Here is a 19,426-nt window from a genome sequence, read left to right on the forward strand (position 1 = left end):
GCAGTTTGGGACTAGTCACCGTTACATAGAGAAATATTTATTATTTTAGGACCTGAGCCAAAGCCCACTGAAATCAACAGAAGTCAGATATTTGCTGCATTGACTCAAGAAATACTTTGGCCATGATATTCAGAAGAGCTGAATGCTGGAAGCTCCCATTGAAGCAGATGGCAGCTGCAGACTCTCTGCACCGTTGAAAGTTAGGCCTGTAATTTTCATGCTGTGAACTTCAGGATCTGACCCAACTGGAGCCTCAGCTACCCAGATGTAAATCCAGGGCAACACCATAGATTTTGGCAGATACATTCCAGATTTATAGTGGTGCAACAGATCAGAATTCTTATTCAGTTCTTACTCGGGCAAAATTCTCAGCATGTACAGCAAAAGTTTTGCCTAAGTATTAAGTAAGGACTTCAGGATTTAACCTATAGTGAATAAATATGTATGAATGGATGTCTATATTCTAATAGTTTTACCCATTTTGTGACAATAGGCCAAGACAGCACCAGGTATTTCATTCTTCCTTGGGACATTGTCTGACAATCAAGATTTCTTTAGAGTTCCCTATGAAAGCTGCTTTGAAGTAGTGGTGTATTACATTGGATCGATAGCATAAAGCAAGCAAAAGCTAGATTTTCTGTATGGTTATGTTTTTACTGTATGTTTTGCTCCAGCCTATTATTATGGGAAGAGGAAAAAAATCATTAAGCCTCCAATTGGGGAAAATAACAACATGAAAAGTGGACACATCAAGCCAGCAAGACGCAGAAAGAGGCGGAAATCCATTTTTGTACAGAAGAAAAGGAGGTCGTCTGCTGTCGATTTTAACGCTGTGGGATCTGCAGAGGTACACATTGGATTGTGCTCATTCGCCTTGCTATAGAACGGGTCTCCACACATGACACTGCTTTTTAGAAATATAAATTTTCAACAAGCACCCTAGGGCTGCCCTTCGCCTTTGGGAGGAGCTCCCCATACATATCCTGAAAGCCACCTCACTGTGCTCCTTCAAATCTCTCCTTGAATCTCTGCTTTGCTGTGATGCCTACAAAAGTTTTACCGTAGTTAAGCAGCTGACATGCTCATTGTCTCATTGTTCTTGTGCTCGATGATCTGTCTGTCTGTTTGTATCCATCCATTGTCTCTTGTCTTCTACTTAGACAGTAAGCTTTTGGGAGCAATGGCTGTCTTTTTGTTTGCGTTTGTACAGCACCTAGCACCTACAGTGGGGTCCTGGTCTGTGACTAGCGCTCCGAGACAGTGCTGCAATACAAATGCTAGATGCGGAAAGGACATTTATAAGTCACACTTGAGTCAGCATGGGTATCAATACTCTATTAATTACTTATTGCTTAATATTTTAAGTTCACAGCATGTAAAATTGTTCTAGGTGCTTTACAGAGCAAGTGAAAGGCAAGACCATCCCAATGACTCTACATGCTATGGCCTCAATCCTACAAAGATATAGGCCTTGTCTACACACTCGCGTGAACTGGTGCAGTTAAACTGGTCCCATGTGGACACTTATTTCTGTTTAAAAGTGACTTATTTTGGTTTAGCTTAAACCCGTGTGTAATCAACTTCACCTAAACCCAGATAAACTACTCTTGAACAGAAATAAGTGTCCACCCAGGCTTTGCAACCGATTTAACTAAGCTTGTTTGAAATAACACCTGAAGTTAAACCAGTGCAACAACACGTGTCGACAAGCCCTTATCCACACACTTAACTTTTCACACATGAGTAGACCATGTGAATCCAATGGTATTACTCATGGGTAAAGTTAAGCACCTGTTAAGGCCTCATCTAAACTTAAAAGCTTTGCTGACATGGCTATGTTGGTTAGGAGTGTGAAAAAAATCCCGTTTCTAACCGGCATAGCTTTGCTGGCAAAACCCCTAGTGTAGACATAGTTATACTGGCAAAAAGAGGCATTTTGCTTATTTCATTCAGGTAACTGTTACAGGTTACAGTAGAACCCGTGAGTTACGAACACTTCAGGAATGGAGGTTGTTCGTAACTCTGAAATGTTCGTAACTCTGAACAAAACGTTAGGGTTGTTCTTTCAAAAGTTTACAATTGAACATTGACTTAAAACAGCTTTGAAACTTTACTATGCAGAAGAAAAATGCTGCTTTCAACCATCTGAATTTAAATGAAACAAGCACAGATACAGTTTCCTTACCTTGTCAAATCTTTGTTTATATTTTCCCTTTATTTTTTTTAGTAGTACTGTACTGTATTTGCTTTTTTTTTTTTTTTCTCTCTGCTGCCTGATTGCACACTTCCAGTTCCAAATGAGGTGTGTGGTTGACCAGTCAGTTTGTAACTCTGAGGTTCATAACTCTGACGTTCTACTGGATATCTACAAAAGCACTCTTTTGCCATCTAACCTGTCTCTCCACTAGGAGGGTTTGCCAGTATACTTATAGCTGAAAACCCTTTGAATGTAGACAAGGAGCAAGTGTTTGTGGGACTTGGGCCCAAATCATACACACATCAAAATCAGGTGTGGACTAAAGTCAATGGGAGCCTTTACACTATCTCCAATGACCTTTGGATCAGACTCTAAGCAAATGAGATAAATGGAAGTGGCGCGGCTTGGTGATGTTTAGGGTTTGTCTACACAGCGAAAGCTGCACACAGACTAACCTGCCCGAGCTAGCTTAAATCCAGCTAACATGGGTAACAACAGTAATGAAGACAGCAAAGTGTGGGCTTCAGAGCGCGCTAGTGAGCCAAGTATATACTCAGGCTCCATGCCAGGGTTATACGACATGCTCTGAAACCCACGCTGCTCTGTCTTTGCCGATATTGTTCCCATGACTGCTGGATTCAGTCTAGGTCAGGTAGGCTATGCCATGCACAGGTTTTGCTGTGTAAATCTACCCTTGGAGTGGTAAGATTTGTGTGCCCCTGAATGGTGCAGTTAATAGTCATTATTAACTCACTTCACTTATGCAATATGATTTCTTGTAACAGACAAAACCATAAATTGTAAGACAAGAGAAACCGGGCTGCTTTAATATCCACTCAAGCCCTTCCAAATTAATGGGCTTGAATGTTTGAAAATGATGGCAGGATTACAGTATAGTCATCCTTGGCCAAATTCTGATTTCTCATTAAGAAAACCCAAACGTGGGCAAAACGATGCACTGATGCTTACTGAAGCTCAAATTCTGAGCGGCGTTTCATCTGTTGTGTGCATTTATATATATATGTTCAGTGTCCAGCATTTTCTGTTTATGAGGGGCATTGTAGAGTTACAAATTTGGAAATACTGTGCTTATTAGAGCTGATGAGGACCTGGATTTTCAGCTTTGCAGGAAATTCGGCAACTGTTAATTTTTTTCCATCCAAAATGGAATGAAAATCAGAAAATTTCAATTTCCCACTAAATGAAATTCTGAAAAAACTCTGTCAGGTCGATCCAAATGTTTCCTTTTGATAAAATCAAAACATTTCCAATTTTTTCACTTTTTTAAACTTTTAAACATTTTGTTTACATAAAAACAATTAATACCCTATTTGGAAAATCTAAATATTCCATTCTGAAAATATGAAAGGGGGACATTTTAACGTCATCAGAATGCTTTGTTTCGATTTTTGTTGCCTAAACAAAATATCATCAAAATTGACACATTTTTCTAAATGTTTCTGTTTCAGTGAAAATGGTATTTTCCAGTAAAAAACTTGAAACGAAACATTTTTGACTAGTTTTTAATGCTTCTTTTTAACAGTCAGGGTAATTAACCATTGGAGTAGATTATCAAGGGATGTAGTACATTTTTCCATCAATTTGAGGTCTTCAAAAGAAGAATTCTTTGAAATCTCATTTGCTTTTCTTGGACAATGAAGAAAAGACTGGTCAGTTTCATTTTTTTCCTAGTCAGTTTCACTTCCCAGGTCTCATGCCTTAGCACAAGATTGCAATGTTAGAGTTGCAAGCACTGCAGAGGGTTAGTAGTCCTTCCGGACATTGGACTGTCACTAGTAAAACAGTTCAACAGAGGCGAGTAATTTCTGTACGGTATGGATAGAACCAACCCTTAGGTTAGTAAATTCAGAACGAAAACCTGTTTTCATTGACGTTTACACAAAAAAATAGGACTACAAATTCATTTTAATACTAGGTTTTGAAATCAAATCTAAATTTGGGGGCCTAAATGGTATGACACTGTGGCATATATAGGGGTATAATTCAGCTGAAGTCAGAGGTGTGACTCTGGATTGACACTAGTTTCAATGAGAGTAGGATGTGACCTCATGTTAAACCCTATGTCATAATGTTTCCGTGACAATCTCACTCTAGGAAAGCGAAGAGGAGGAGCCAGACGCTATGGAAGATGAGACAGGGAGCGAAGAAACCAGCTCAGAGCTACGTGATGACCAGACTGACACCTCCTCTGCTGAGGTACCTTCAGCCCGACCAAGAAGAGCAGTGACATTACGAAGCAGCACGGAGTCAGACAGACCCCCTCCCATCGAGAGAGCTAGAAGGGGCCGCAAAACGCCGTCTCTCTCATGCGCTGAAGGAGAGAAGTGCACTCAAGTCAAGGAAGTGAGTATATTGGTGGACTACTTAGCTTCCAATTCATGGCAATATTTTTTCCTTTGATGTAACCTTCTGTATAAGGTGTTACCCATCTGCAGAGACCACCACATGCTCTACAGATGAGTCATTCTGGGCACTGACATTTTCTTTACAAGTGTTCTGGCACTTGCAGGAAATAAAGCAAGAAGAGGAAGAGAAGCTCGTCCTCGACAGCAATCCATTGGAGTGGACAGTGACTGACGTTGTGAGGTTTATTAAATTGACAGACTGCGCTCCCCTAGCCAAAATATTTCAGGAACAGGTATGCTGCCTCATCTTACCTCTCTCTGGGTGCAGACACTGTAGTAATGGTGTTTATTCACAGCACAGGAAAGTGTAACTGAGCCTTTATGAAAAGGGTGAAGAATAGATCTTTCTTGTTCATTAAGGGTGAAATTCACCCATGTCAGAGTCAGTATGAGGCCCATGCATCACCTGCACCCTTAAAATCGGGCTTAGGTGGCACTTAAATGGTACGCAGGAGATCTGATGCCACAAGTGTGACTGTCACCCTATCTAATTAGATGAAGCACTGGACCAGGACGCAGAAGACCCAGATTCTGAATCAGTGGATGGCTTCAGGCTAGGTTGAAATTGTCTGACTGAAATTCGGCACCAAAATCCATAGGCAGGCTCCTAAAAACGTATCCTGATTTTAGGATGTTCTGAACGCTTCCAATTAAAGGCATTTAAATCTGCGGGAGGTCAGTACTTCTGTCATCAAGCTAATAGTGTCTTTCGATGGGCCCTAGATAGATAGAACTAGTCACTCCTCCGCTAATGAATAACATCCACCGCTATCAAATTCATGCTAAAGGGGGGATCTCTAGTAAATAATACCTCAAGACATGCTCTAGGAATTATTTTGGGGAAGTTCTCCGCAGGTCAGACTAGGTGATCACAATGGTCTCTTCTGCCCTATGAATCTATGAAATCAGATATTAACCAGAATGGAATGTTGCCAAGACACCAAAGCTAACCCCCCTCCTCTTGCCTAAAGTGCTATGGGATCAATCTTCAGCTAATGGCACGTGAGCAATGCTTTGGCTCTACCTATCTGCAAGACAGCACCTGGGGGCCCCTAGCAATATGCCTGTTCATTAAGTTGAAACATAAAAAAAAAACAGAGAAGGTGTTTGTGATGAGAAGAGTACTTACCATGTACATGTATCATCTGTGTTTAGGCATCTAGAGGATGATAAATACTCTAATTGTGGACAGAATTAGTTTATGCTCTTTCTGACCTTCACTGTGTTGTCTACATTGTGAATTTCTTTGACTGCAGTTTGACTCCTCTGTTTTTCCCCTGTGATCATATATTCAGATTCTGCTTGTTGGCTTTTAAATCTGGTGGGTTTTTGATTTTCTTAAAGACTTGAACTCTTAATTAACCAGAGGAACCAAGGAGCAAACCAGGAGAGAATGGTTATAAAATCTCTTTCATCTGGGGCACTGAGCAACTAAGGGAACCAGTGAAGAACTATAGGAATCTTCCACTTGCCATTCAAAGCCAAACCCCATTGGTTGTGTCTGAAAATGATTGCCATCTGATGGCTGTTCAGTGGCCTATGTCAAATGATTTATTTTATTATTAGTTATTATTATATAATATCATAGAGCCTTGGAGCCCTACTCATGAACCAGAAGTGGATATGCTCGGAGCTTTACAAACACAGAACAAAAAAACAGTCCCTGCCCCAAGGAGTTTACAATCTAAGTATAAGACTAAAGACAACAGGTAGATAAGACAGACCAATGGGGGAATGAGACCGTAGTGATCAGCAATGGTGGTATCAGTGCACCAGTGGCCTAAATTGGTTCCCAGTGGCCAGATCAGAATGAGCACTTTTGTTAGTACCAGGGGAAGCCAAAGACTGAACGGGGCATGCTTTGAACTGCTCTCTACTCCACAGAGATTTTCCTTCCAGGTCAGGGGCCAACGCAGCACAGAGAGGAAGTATGGCTTTGTGGTTAAGGAATAGGACTCAAAAATGCTGCAGTCAGTTCCCTGCTCTGCCTCACGTGTCCTGTCTGATCTAAGGCCTCTCTCTGTGGCCTACTTCCCCACCTGTACAATGCAGATAGTACTTCCTCTTTCTCATCCATGTCTATTTCGAGTGTAAGCTGTATGGGGCAGGAACTGTCTCTACAGCACCTAGCTCAGTGGGGCTCTGTTCTCAGTTGGAACCTCTAGGTGTAAGACAAATCATACACACTAATATACTGCTGCTGTGTGGCTAGATGCCTTCCTCTCCTAGGATGTCAGTCCCGCTTTGACCAGCCCTAAAGCAAAACCTACTGTTCCACGTTTTCAGGTGCTGTGGAGTAGTCTACAAACAGCAACTTCTCGTTGTCTCTTCTTTCCCTAGGACATTGATGGCCAAGCACTTCTGCTACTGACACTCCCAACTGTGCAAGAATGCATGGAGCTGAAACTTGGCCCAGCCATCAAGTTGTGTCACCAGATCGAGCGAGTAAAAGTTGCTTTCTATGCACAATACGCCAACTGACTCTACTTAGCTCCTTGCATTTCCTTCTCCTCTCTCTCTTTTTATTTTTAATGTTACAACTCACTTGGGTTTTTCCTCAAAACACGTGGAATTGGAAGCTCTGAGCCACCTGCTATAAAAAAACAAAAACAAACAAAAAATCCAAGTGGAATGAATATTTCCGTATTTGTAAAGCACATTGAAGTGTTGCGGCCGTCTCTTTTTGTGAATCTCTCCAAGGGTGTTATATTGTGGGGGAGCAAGGCCATAATATAGCAGAAGGTTTTATCTTTTTTTAAAAAAAAGAACAAACTTTCCTACAAACGGCAAACACATTCCATAGGGAAAATGTTCACGCATTTGTAGCTGATTGTGGTGTCTTGAGGTCAGTTGCTGGACATAAACGATCCCTTCGGTGATTCCAGCACACTTCTTTCATATTGAAATGTGAGTGATCGTTGTTCAAGTGACCCATGGCTTCCTGCAACTTTGATCTTGATGATCGATGTGTTTTTTTTTCTTTTCAGTCTTACAAAGAAAGAGATATAACAGTGATGCAAAAAGGAACACATTATCAAGTGATTTTTAAACGGGAAATCCAAACCATGCTCTCTGTTGTATCAGTCACAAATACAATGATCTAAAAGGTGTGCATCAAAGCATAGTACCCAGGAACTCTTCCCAAGCCCGATATAGCTATGTACAGTAAGCTGATTGTCTCTGTCTCCGTGGTTGGATCTGTACAGTAGTTCCTTCATTCTTGCCATGGAGCATGCATGAAGTATTTTATATTAAAGCCCATGAAGTTATAGTCACTTAATATTCAAGGTCTGACTTTGAACCCCCAGAAAACAAGAACATTCCAATTTAAGGATGATGTTTTGGAGCAAATGCTGATTTCATCTTCACCTGCGTAAATCTATTGAAGTCAGCTGAGTCACCTGGATTTATGCTGGGGTAAGTGAGATCAGAATTGTGGCCCAAAACCTCAGCGAGGAGGGATGTTGATTTACACCAGCTGAGGATCTGGCCCAACCCATCCTTTTGTGCTTATGTCCATCAAGGTCCAGACTCACCAGTGTGCACCAGCTGTTCTTTGCCACTCTGGCCAGTTCAACTGGATGTGGGACTCCTGTGTGTCACTGGAGCTGTGCAAAATAGCTGGAGTCTACCAGAGAACCTGACCCAGCGCATCTTTGTGGCGAGGATAAAGAGTTGTGTGAAGCACCTAGGGTTTGTGTCATCGGGGTTCGTGTGACCTTTTTTCCATTTCTCATGTACTCCTGTCTCCCGTTGGGCCTGTTGTGAATCAGGATAACTCCACTGAGGTTGATACCTTTATAAAACTGCCAAAAGCAGGATCAGAATCAGGACCAAGGTTGGGGGTGGGGAGTTTTCTTTGAGTTTAAGGTTCGAATGAATCTCCCCCAAAAGGTAAAATTCAGCCCAAACCATCACGTTTATCCTGGCTTCCAGGGAAACTACAGACTTTTACATGGTTTCCTCTGAAGCCACAAACAAGCCATTGTCCTCAAGGCTCAGGGAGCTCTGCCCGAATCTTGGGTTTGTTATGAAAATTTTGCACAGCGCTGTTGGGATATTGTGATGTCAAATCACATTCCGGTAGAGACAGAAATGTAATCTTTGTCTTCATTCTGAATGCCAGAGTTTTTGTCCTCTTGACCCAGATCTTGAACGTTATCACTTCAACATAGATTTTTGGTGTCAATTCTTTTTGGATTTTACTTTAAAACTCTGGTTTACACTGTCTCATTGCAGCTGACATGGATCTGATTATCCTGAAGACTAGGTCCGCTCAGAGAAGCCCACTTATCATTAACTGCCACTGGGTTCTACCACACAAATTCCTTCTTGAGGACTCCTTAAATTCTTTGGATTTTTGGTGCAGTGTAATGACTCTGAAACATCCATTACACATTATATCAAAATCTGCTTAGGAGCATGTTTTATGCAAGAACTATTGACTCAATATAGATTCTATATAGATGGCCCTATAGATTCTCAAGGAGTCTTCCTAGTTTGCCTTTTGGTGCCATTGTTTCTGCTCTCAATTAATTTCATTTTTCTGGAATTTGGATACAAAGAAATGGCTGCACATGGGGCTGGATCCTGCCAGACTCCTATTGATTTTGATAGACGTTTCATACACGGGGGACTGGCAGAATTAGGCTCAGCTGCTTTGTCCTGCAGCTCCTAGTATTAAAGTTTAAATTATCTTTATTTAAAGGAAGAGGAGAAAGTGGCTGTTCCTGTTCTGAGGCTTTTTGTTTGATCAATAAATGAATTAACCCTTAATTTGTCCTACAAGCCATTAGAGACAGGTTTTATAATGGAAATTCTACTGGACATAGAGCAGTGCCCCATGTCACTCTAATCATTTTGATAATTGCTTTTGATCCCTTTACAACACTCTCATTTTTTTTTTTAATATCCACCATCTCTTTTAAAATTTCCTATGATTAAACTCATATAAAGAAAGGGCCCGGATTATATTCTGTGCTAGTTTGCATAGGGGACAACCAAAAGGGGCACCAGGAAGCCTATTACAGCTTCCGGTTCAGCTGAGACCATTCCCTACCCTGGCATAGGTTAGAGCACCCTCAGGGCTGCTCTAACCTGTCAGCCAGCAGTAATCCCAAGAGACTGTATCCTAGCGAAGGAAAGCCAGAGTGTGGGGTATGTGGCACAGGAGCTCAGCATCCCTGAGCTGCCCTAGCTAATTGCTGCCTGATACTGGTGAATTTTCTGCCCCTTTGCCTCATTCTGAAGCTCACCAGAGGAGTTTAATGCATCTGAGCTCCTTGTTACCTACTGCAAGAACTTAGGATCGTTCACAGTGCTGATAGAGTGAAAGTCATCTAACTGTAGCTATTTCTGGGGCAGTGAAATTCTCCTGTAAGAATGAATCAGGGTGTGGATGGCTGCATACTTTGCACACAGGATAACGTCCAGTCTTGAAATCCTTAGCTGTGTCCAGACATGGGGTGGCAGCATAGGTACCGACTCCATGGATGCTCCAGGGCTCAAGCACCCACCGAAAAAAAAATAGCAGGTGCTCAGCACCCATAGGACTGGACTAATCTTTTGTGGGCCCCGGCACCGGGACCATAGCCCTGACCCCTGCTCCATCCATGCTCTGCCCCGAGGCCCCACCCCCACTCAGCATCTTCTCCCCAAGGCCCTGCCCACTGCTCTGCCCCACAGCCTCTCCCCTGCTCAGCCTCTTCCCCCTCAAGGCCCCGGCCCTGCTCGGCCTCTTCCCCCCCCACCCCACCCCTGAGGCCTGCATGGGGGGAGGGGCCGAGAGGAGCACCCACCGGCAAAAATAACAGTCAGCACGTGTGGGAGGCGGTACTTTGGCTACTGACATACAGTCTCATGAAAGTTACAAGGGGAGCTTTTACTGGTGGTTGTTTCTTTATGGTAATAATCAGTGAGATTTAAATCACATCTATCAAAAAAGCAGAGTTTAATTTTAGCCCACATAAGCTGTATATTTCTACTCCCCACCTTCAGCGTTTTTTTTTTCTTAACCGTCTGCATTTATTTTCTCGCTTCCTTTTGGAGACAGCTGATAGTTGTGGCCACCAGTCCTTAGTTATTCCGAAATTACCTTGACTTGGCCTGTGTGGCAAGTGTGTTATTATACTGACACCTAGAATAGTGAGTGGGAAGGTATCAAACAGATGTACTTAGTCTGTTGTTATAATTGCCTTTGCAGAGAAGGGGAGCTGAATTTCCTAGCTAATTTTTTATGGAAAAGAAAACCCATTCTGAACACAGTTTAATTGTACAAGGTGCTTGGATTGTCACAAAGATTCGAGGAGACATCAGAATTGAGGGATGACTCTTTCCGGCACGTAATTCAAGTTCCAGAAAATGAACAAGGTTTTAGAATAGTGTGTTGCTAAGGTCATATTTGGAATGAAGATTGCTCTAGAGTGAAATGTGGATAAAGTTGCTAGGTCAAATACTAATAAACAGACACATTTTCACCTAATATGTATTGGGACAAATTCAGAATGGGTGTAATCGGGTGCAGACTTTCTTGATGAAGCTGCATCTTGTTATCCCAGTTCTGAATTTGGCTCTTAGACTGGGGATTGAGGTTTACAATGGCATATTTTATCTCTGTAGATTGAAGGGCTAAAGGGCCTGAACATGGTTACCCTGGTCAAAGGCTGGGAACATTATTGTCCACTGGCAGGTCATTCCTTAAGGCCAAGCAGCAGTACTGTGGTTCCATTGCCAAGTTCACTGAGAAGAACGTACGTTAAACCTCACTGTGCTAACCCAGCCCACTGGGCCTGAGAGCAGCTATGCTCCAAGAAGGAAGCGTGCAGTGGTCCTGCCACTGACCTCCCTTGGGTCTTACCACCAAGGATGGTCAACTCTAAATGACAGTCAAGGCTCTGCAGAAGCCCCACTGGCAGAGGGAGAATGTGCTGAATCGGTGCATCCAAGCCAGCATGTTCCACTTTGGAATCCGTGCTTGGCCCATTCTGAGCCCCCTATAGCAGGGAAGATGGCAGCAGCTTTGCACTGTATTCCAGTGTCCCCTTGGCATAGACCAGGTCCTGGCCTATAGGCCGCAAAGCTCTACTCGCTGGCGTCTTATTAAGCCACGTAAAATGTGATGCAAAAGTAATATCCTTGGTCCCATGCTAATAAGCCCCTCTCCTCACTGACGTCTTGGATCACCCCTTAGAACCTGAAGGAGAAATATATTCATCCTTAGAACCCAAGGGGAGTGGGGGAGGAGAGTCTCAGCTCCTGTTTCTCTCCCTGCCAATATCCCTGCTCCTTGACTCCTACTCCAGGTCCAGAACATGGTTCCTCCCACCTCTCTACAAGAAGTGTTAGAAGATTCCCCCGATGCTCCCAGCAGGTAGAGAGCTCCCTCCCCCCACCTGACACTGCTAGGCTGCTCCCAAGTTCTGTGCCAAGAAGCCATTGCCCCTGGCCCCTGTCGCCTCTGCGAGCCATTTGACAGAGCCATGACAACCTCCGGGCACTGGTGTTTGGTTTTAAAGAAAGACTTCCTCTGACACTTGGCCTCCGGGTGCTGACGTTCCACCCCTTCCCAGCTCTGCCTCGGTGGACGCAGGCTGGAGCCCTAGAACCCAATCCTGGGGACACTGAGGGCAGGTCTACACTACGGGGTTAAGTCAACCTAAGTTACACAACTCCAGCTACGTGAATAACGAAGCTGGAGTCAATGTAGCTTGGGTTGACTTATTGCGTTGTCTACACCCTGCTGGGTCGACCGGAGAAACTCTTCTGTCGACTTACAGGAGAGCGCTCTGTGGTCGATTTAGCGGGTCTTCCCTAGACCCGCTAAATCGACCCCTGGTGGATCGATCACCGCAGCGTCGGTCCGCCCGGTAAGTGTAGACATGCCCTGCGTGCGCTCAACACCCAATGGAAATTGATGGCATTCAGCACTTCCAATGAGGCGCCGTGCGGGATGGGGCCCTTATTGAGAAGGTGAGTGGTACACTGCAGTAGTGTCTACACTACTACCTGCACGCCCATGTACACAGAGCTGTAGGTTCCTAGAGATTCAGAGAGGCGCCGAGTGGAGTTTACAAAACTTCAGTAGGCCAGGCACCTTACTCCCATTGAAAGGGAGCCGGGGTGAGGTGCCCAAATCCCCGTAAATCTGCCCTGTCACCACCTGAATTTAATCTGAAACCCGTCTGGATTGGGAAGCCGGTGCATCCCTCAGCAAACCCAGTCACCAGCTCTTTCAAACCCAGCTGGCCAAGGCCAGGCCACGAAATCAGCCTTTACCCACTTGAAAAAGGAGGCCCCATGGTTTCTGGAGCCTTTTCGTTGACTTCAGGAGGAGCTGCAAACGCTCGGCACCTCTGAGAATCAAGCCACTTACCATTACGGATTCTTGGAGTTCAGAAATGCCAAGCCCCTTCGCACCGGTTTTTCTTTTTCTGGTGCACTGTGTTCTGACATAGACGTGGCTCAGATTGGTCCTTGTGAGTAAAAACTCAAGTGCCAAAAAAGAAAAACGTGCCAGTAAATAGAAATACAGTCAATGCTAGGTCCTCTGTCTATAGCGTTCAGATGTTAGCAGGTAGGAATTTAGTTTCCTCCGTGACTGCTGAGGGAGTTGGCCAATGGCAGCGCAGCTTTGGGCACTCATGGGGCAGGGGAGAGCAGTGGCTCAGATTGTTCTTTCCTCTGGGGACCTGGGGTTCCATTTCCTGTGGATTTGTGGGTTCAGGTGGCCACCTCTCCCCATCAAACTCATTCCATCTGAGGGGAAGCTTCCCAAGAAACCCGCAGGGAGGAAGCTTATGGCATTTTCAAGTCTCCAACTTTGGGATGGGGGGATCTGGTCACAGGTGAAAATGTCTGAGTTTGGACCCATGACAGCAAAAGTGATTTCAAAGGGAGTTAGGTGCCTAAATACCTTTGTGTATCCCACCTTTAGGACCTGGTCTAATTTCCATTGAAGTCAATAGAAAGACTCAGAGTGACTTAAATAGAAATTGGATCAAGCCTTCAAGCATGTTCATAAACTTTAAACATATGAGCAGTTCCATGGGAACCAAAGCGACAGCTCCCATGCACGTGCTTCGGTGTTTTGCTGGATCAGGCCCTTGGCTCTCAATGGGAAATATTAACGGACATAAACCAAGTTTTCCCCTTTGTATAGATCTGATTGCTGGAAAAATGCTTGTGTGGATATTTAAGAACTGCCACCATTGAGACTACAAGCAGGGTTAGTAGTCCTTCCGGACATTGGACTGTCACTAGTAAAACAGTTCAACAGAGGCGAGTAATTTCTGTACGGTATGGATAGAACCAACCCTTAGGTTAGTAAATTCAGAATGAAAACAAGATCAGCAAAAGATGATCAGTTACACCCGGTCATTTCTTTAGAGAAAATAATGATGGCGAACAGCAGCATAACCCCTTCGTAGTGGTGTCCGTGGGAAGTCCTTTGACCGTTTTGCATTCCAGTTTGTATTGCAGATTCGATTCAGATCTTATGTATATAGCCCCTGTGGTGTGTAACAAAAAAAAATCCCCAAACTTGCTGGTGTTTTTACTTTTTAAAATTCAACAGGGCAAAGGGCATGTTGTTAGTTTGCTGTAAGATTGTATTCTGTATATATGTTTTCATGTAAATAAATGAAAATCTATATTCAGAGTTATATTTTAATTTTTATTCAAAATGAAAGAAATCCCCTTTTTACTTGAAGAATTGTAAGCCGCGTTGTTAATAAAGTAATAATAAATTATGTCTTGTTTGGCTGGGTGTTCTTTGGTCTTTGCGTGAGGGATGATACCTTCGTATAGTTCGTTCTTTCTGGGGGAGGTAATACTAAAATATATTCGATCATACCCTCCGCTGCTGTAAATCGGCTTAGCTCCATTCCAGTTTACACGGTCCATTATTTATGCCATTCCCCAGAGGCTGCTGTGCTCTTCAAAGAGACAAGGTCCTCCAGCCTAAAGACTGTGCAGTCTAAGGCCCCGATCCTGTAATGGGACTTCTGCACTCATGCAGATCATCATTGACTTCAACAGGGCTCTGGCGAGGCTCGAGTGTCCACCCACTCACAGCTGTTTGCAGGAGCATGGTCTGGTTTTCTACATGAAGCAATGAATAAAAGTAATAAGAGGAGATAGGGTCAAAAAGGATGTTGGTTGTGACAATAGGGTTGTGCCCTTACTCAGTTTTATGTGTATGCATCTTATTGGTTCCATAATTTTGTTTTGTGATGTGTCTAAAATTCCTCACTTCTCATGAGCAGTGAAATGAGCTTTTAGGGGACTGAAAGAGGGTTGCGTAGTGGCTTGGCAAAAAGTCTCTGGGAGAGCATGTGATACATGAGGACAGCATAGAACAAGGGCAAGGAATGGGAGAAGGAAGTAGAGAGGGTGCTGAGACCGCCAATACTGGCAGAGCAGGGCTGGAAAGAGCAGGAGAGGGAACAAACTCAGAGCTGGTGGCTGAGATTACAGCAGTACGTGGTACAAAGATCACCTGAAACATACATCACTCCTCTTCCCACTAGGGGAACATTTTCCAAAGTGCCTTAGATGCCTGAAAGTCAGTGGGATTGAGGTGCTGAAGAACTGATTGTCCAAAGGATTTAGGAGCTTAAAGAGGCAGCTAGGCGCCTAGGCCCGAATGCACAAAAGGAACTATACATATAAAATGATGGGGTCTGAATTAGCTGTTGCCACTCAAGAAAGAGGTCTTGGAGTCATTGTGGATAGTTCTCTGAAAACATCTGCTCAGTGTGCAGCGGCAGTCAGAATACTGGGAATCATTAGGAAAGGGATAGATAATAAGACAGAAGATATCATAATGCCTCTATAGAAATCCATGGTACGCCCATATCTTGAATACTGCATCCAGATGTGGTTGCCCCATCTCAAAAAAGATATATTGGACTTGGAAAAGGTTCAGAAAAGGGCAACAAAAATTATTAGGGGTATGGAACGGCTGCCATATGAGGAGAGATTAATAAGACTGGGACTTTTCAGCTTGGAAGAGAGATGAGTAAGGGGGGATATGATAGAGGTCTATAAATCATGACTGGTATGAAGAAAGTAGATAAGGAAGTGTTATTTACTCCTCATAATACAAGAACTAGGGGTCAACAAATGAAATTAACAGGCAGCAGGTTTAAAACAAACAAAAGGAAGTATTTTTTTTCACACAACACACAGTCAACCTGTGGAACTCCTTGCCAGAGGATGTGGTGAAGGCCAAGACTATAACAGGGTTCAAAAAATAACTAGATAAATTCATGGAGGATAGGTCCATTAATGGCTATTAGCCAGGATGAGCAGGGATGGTGTCCCTAGCCTCTGTTTGCCAGAAGCTGGGAATGGGTGACAGGGGACGGATCATTTGATGATAACCTGTTCTGTTCATTCCCTCTGGGGCACCTGGCCACTGTCGGAAGACGGGATACTGGGCTGGATGGACCTTTGGTCTGACCCAGTATGGCCGCTTTTATGTTCTTTATTAGACATTGTGACAGAACACCAAACTTTTAGGTGCTTAGAAAATCCCAAGAAGGACACGGTTGTCCACAAAGCTGAGCTGGTACCCAGGCTCCTATACAATGCCCGGGGAGAGAGAGGTGCATTCAAGTGCAATCCACAAAACCTGCACACAAGGCAGGGAGTCACTTAAGTTAGCCAGTGGGAGATGCCAGGGAGAAGGGTATGTGCTAAGCCCATTTGAACAGGGATTGCCCACCTCTCACTGAGCTGTGGGATAATCTTATGTGGGGCTCCCTCCGTCTCCCGCTGAAGCTGTTCCACTGTGGCTAAATAGTGACGGAGTGATCAAAGCAAGAAGACTGGCCCAAAGGTCTCCTAGGTCCCAGGTGGGTACCCGACCACTAGACTACAGAGTGTCTCTCTCTGGGTCAGCAACTGTTCCACGGTGTTAGTACAGCGCCTAGCACAATGGGGTCCTGGTTCATGACCAGGGTTCCTAGGTGCTACAGTAGTACAAATTATTAATAACAATAGTGTGATTTTCAAAAGCACCCAGGTTAGGCACCTGGGCGTTAGGCTTTTGAAAACCCCACTAGCCCTCGAGCTGCATCTTGAGGTGCCTAAATACTTTTGAAAATCTTTCCTTAAGTGTCAAAGTCATGTTTGAAAATGGGATGTAGGCTCCTAAGTCACCTAGGCACTTTTGTACATTTCACCCAGCCTGTGTCCGGATTCAGATCCAAACTAGAACTTCCCCAACAACCAACTCCAGCAGAGCTTGTATTGTGGCCAGGGATGGAAAAGGCAGGGGCACCAAAGCCCCTGAACACTTAGAAGTTCATCACCAGTTTTTTTTTTTAATCCATTTGGAATCCATGGGTCCATTTGGAAACAGCCTCAAGAGGTTCTACTGTTTTCCCTGTGCTTGAAACAACTGGAGGACAGGCATTCCAGACAGTGATATAATCAGGAGTGGTTCATGAGGAACAATTCCATGTGTGGACAAGCCCTTAGTATTAGAAGAGGTGTTGGCCACACCTACCTTTATCTCTGCTCCCCATAGTACTCATGAAGGGAAAAGCACAGAAATTTGAAGCTCCAGGCTGAGGCTGCTATTCAGACTTCAGTGCATAATCTTTATGCACCTAAAATTATATGTTGGAGACTTAAGTTCATAAAGATTTCTATGCCAGCATTCCCAAGTGACTCTGTCCTACCGGCTAGCCTCCCCATATCACCTTCCCCTTCCCATAGGCATGATGGAGGGGTGGCTGGGCCAAATTTGAGAGAGTGGTGTTGGGACCTGGTGCACAAGGTTGTAATACCACTCTCTCAAATTTGGTCCGTGTTGGTTTCTTGACCCCCGCCCCCCCCCCCACACACACGCACACACACTTTTGCAGTCCTTCCAGCTCCCTTGTGTACAGTTCTGGGTGCAGAGGGGTTCTGGGGGGACAGGTGGGCCCGGCTTACACTTACCATTTACATTTGTTAAGTGTGTCTGTCTGTCTGTCTGTCTTTAGTTCACTGTGAAACACAGACCTGAATATCAAGTCTGCATTTTCTTAGATCGTTTTTTACCTGATACTGAATTAAGTAAAGGGCTTAAAGTTCAAAGCGGTACTTGGTGACTTGCTTGCACAGATTCTGTTAATGGGATTTGTGCCGATTGCTTTGAAGACAAGGCCTTTAATTTAGAATGTGAAAAGAGATTCTAAATTGTAACTTATTCCAGACAAACATATCTTTAATTTTTACTGCGTAACCCTATAGTTAAAGAATGTGAGACAAAGGCAGTGTCTCTGCATTTTTCTTTAATTAATATTATCGATAGGCAAACCTCATCAGGTTTGGACTTTGGCTTTGGTTCAGATATGCATCGAAACCCTGGGATACTTAGCTGAATCACGAGAACTAGAACCAATGGAAAATTCAAAATTTTGATTTTTGGTGTGGTGTTTTCATGTCGAAATTTCAGTGAAAACAAAATGGAAGTGAAGTATTCCCAGGAAGTTTCACAAAAATGTTCTGTTTTTCTGGACAACCCATTTAGCACATTTTAGGGCTGCAAAACTGATAATGGAAACCTCAGTGGAAATCTTGGAAGGCCTTACTCGGTTGTTATACAGACCAAACGCCCATTGACTTCCCTAGAATTACTCTAGATTTATCGCATCCTAACTGGGAACAGAATATGGCCCAACTTCAGGCTACGTAAGAATAGATTATGGCTTCAGGATTTGGTGTTCAAGAAAATAGGTTTTCTTGAGGAATTTCAGTGATTCTGATTCCAGTCACAAATAGAAGTTAGACTAGCCACTCCTATGACATTCCAGTTCTGGTCATAGCTAGAAATCTGTGGATTGACTCCCTTGTGTCTATAGGATCCAAGAAATGTCCCTGACTTCATTGGAAGTTACTCAGATCCTGTGGAGGGAGAACAGGACGCAATCAAACATTTCAGCCCTTTAGAAAGAGATTCCTGCAAATTGTCAGAGCGGTCTTAACTTTTTAATGTAGACTTGGCTGTAGTGTAAATGCAGTTATACCAGTATAAAGATGCTTCAATAAGCACCCCCCATCCATCAGACTCTCTCTAGAACACTCCAACAGCAGCATCAACTTCCTGGACACCACAATCAGCTTCAGCAATGGAACCCTACAGACAACTACAACCATGAAACCCACAAATCACCACACCTACCTACATAGATCTGGTGACCATCCCAGATACGCTGAGAAATCTGCTATCTATAGCCAGACACTCATATTTCACAGAATACACTCTGAAGAGAACACCTTAACACACTTAAAACCCCTTTCATCAAAGAAGGTGACTCCACCAAAGAAATAGATCACATCATGGAATGGGACACCCAGATACCCTGAGGGAACCTGTTTCTATACAGAAAAAACAATCACCAAACGAATACCCCAAGTTGTCACCTACAATTCCAACTGAAACCCATATTGGTTATCATCAAACAATTACCATCCATACATAATGGGGACCACATCCTGAAGGAAATCTTTCCTGAACACCTTTTCTGGCTTTCAAACAACCTCCCAAACTTTGCCAAGCTCATCATAAGAAGCAAACTGCCCACACACCAGGATACACCAACTCAAAGCAGCATCACACCCTGCCATAACAACAGATGCAAAACTGCGGACGTATCTCCATGGCTCAGATGATCAATACCTGCCACCCCCCAACATACCTTTCAAGATCTACAGATCCTACACATGCTGTAGTGTATTCAACATGTGGTGTACCTCATCTAGTGCATCACATGCCCAGCAACAACCATCTGAATGAAATGAGACAATCACA

At 43.7% G+C, this 19,426-nt stretch overlaps 1 protein-coding gene across 3 annotated transcripts in view; it reads left to right on the forward strand.

The window, feature by feature from the left end:
• SFMBT2 (Scm like with four mbt domains 2) overlaps positions 1-16,475 on the forward strand; it is a 189,645-nt gene extending 173,170 nt beyond the window's left edge. For all 3 annotated transcript variants that reach the window (XM_073328829.1, XM_073328832.1, XM_073328828.1), the window contains 4 exons: positions 675-847; positions 4,313-4,561; positions 4,728-4,856; positions 6,964-16,475. In XM_073328829.1, the coding sequence (XP_073184930.1) occupies positions 675-847; positions 4,313-4,561; positions 4,728-4,856; positions 6,964-7,104 (692 nt within the window). In that variant the 3' untranslated portion in view covers positions 7,105-16,475. The remainder of the gene's footprint in view (positions 1-674; positions 848-4,312; positions 4,562-4,727; positions 4,857-6,963) is intronic.
• Positions 16,476-19,426: the final 2,951 nt, after the last annotated feature.

Source organism: Lepidochelys kempii, chromosome 1 (genome assembly GCF_965140265.1).
Source record: "Lepidochelys kempii isolate rLepKem1 chromosome 1, rLepKem1.hap2, whole genome shotgun sequence".
Taxonomy (NCBI): Eukaryota; Metazoa; Chordata; order Testudines; family Cheloniidae; genus Lepidochelys; species Lepidochelys kempii.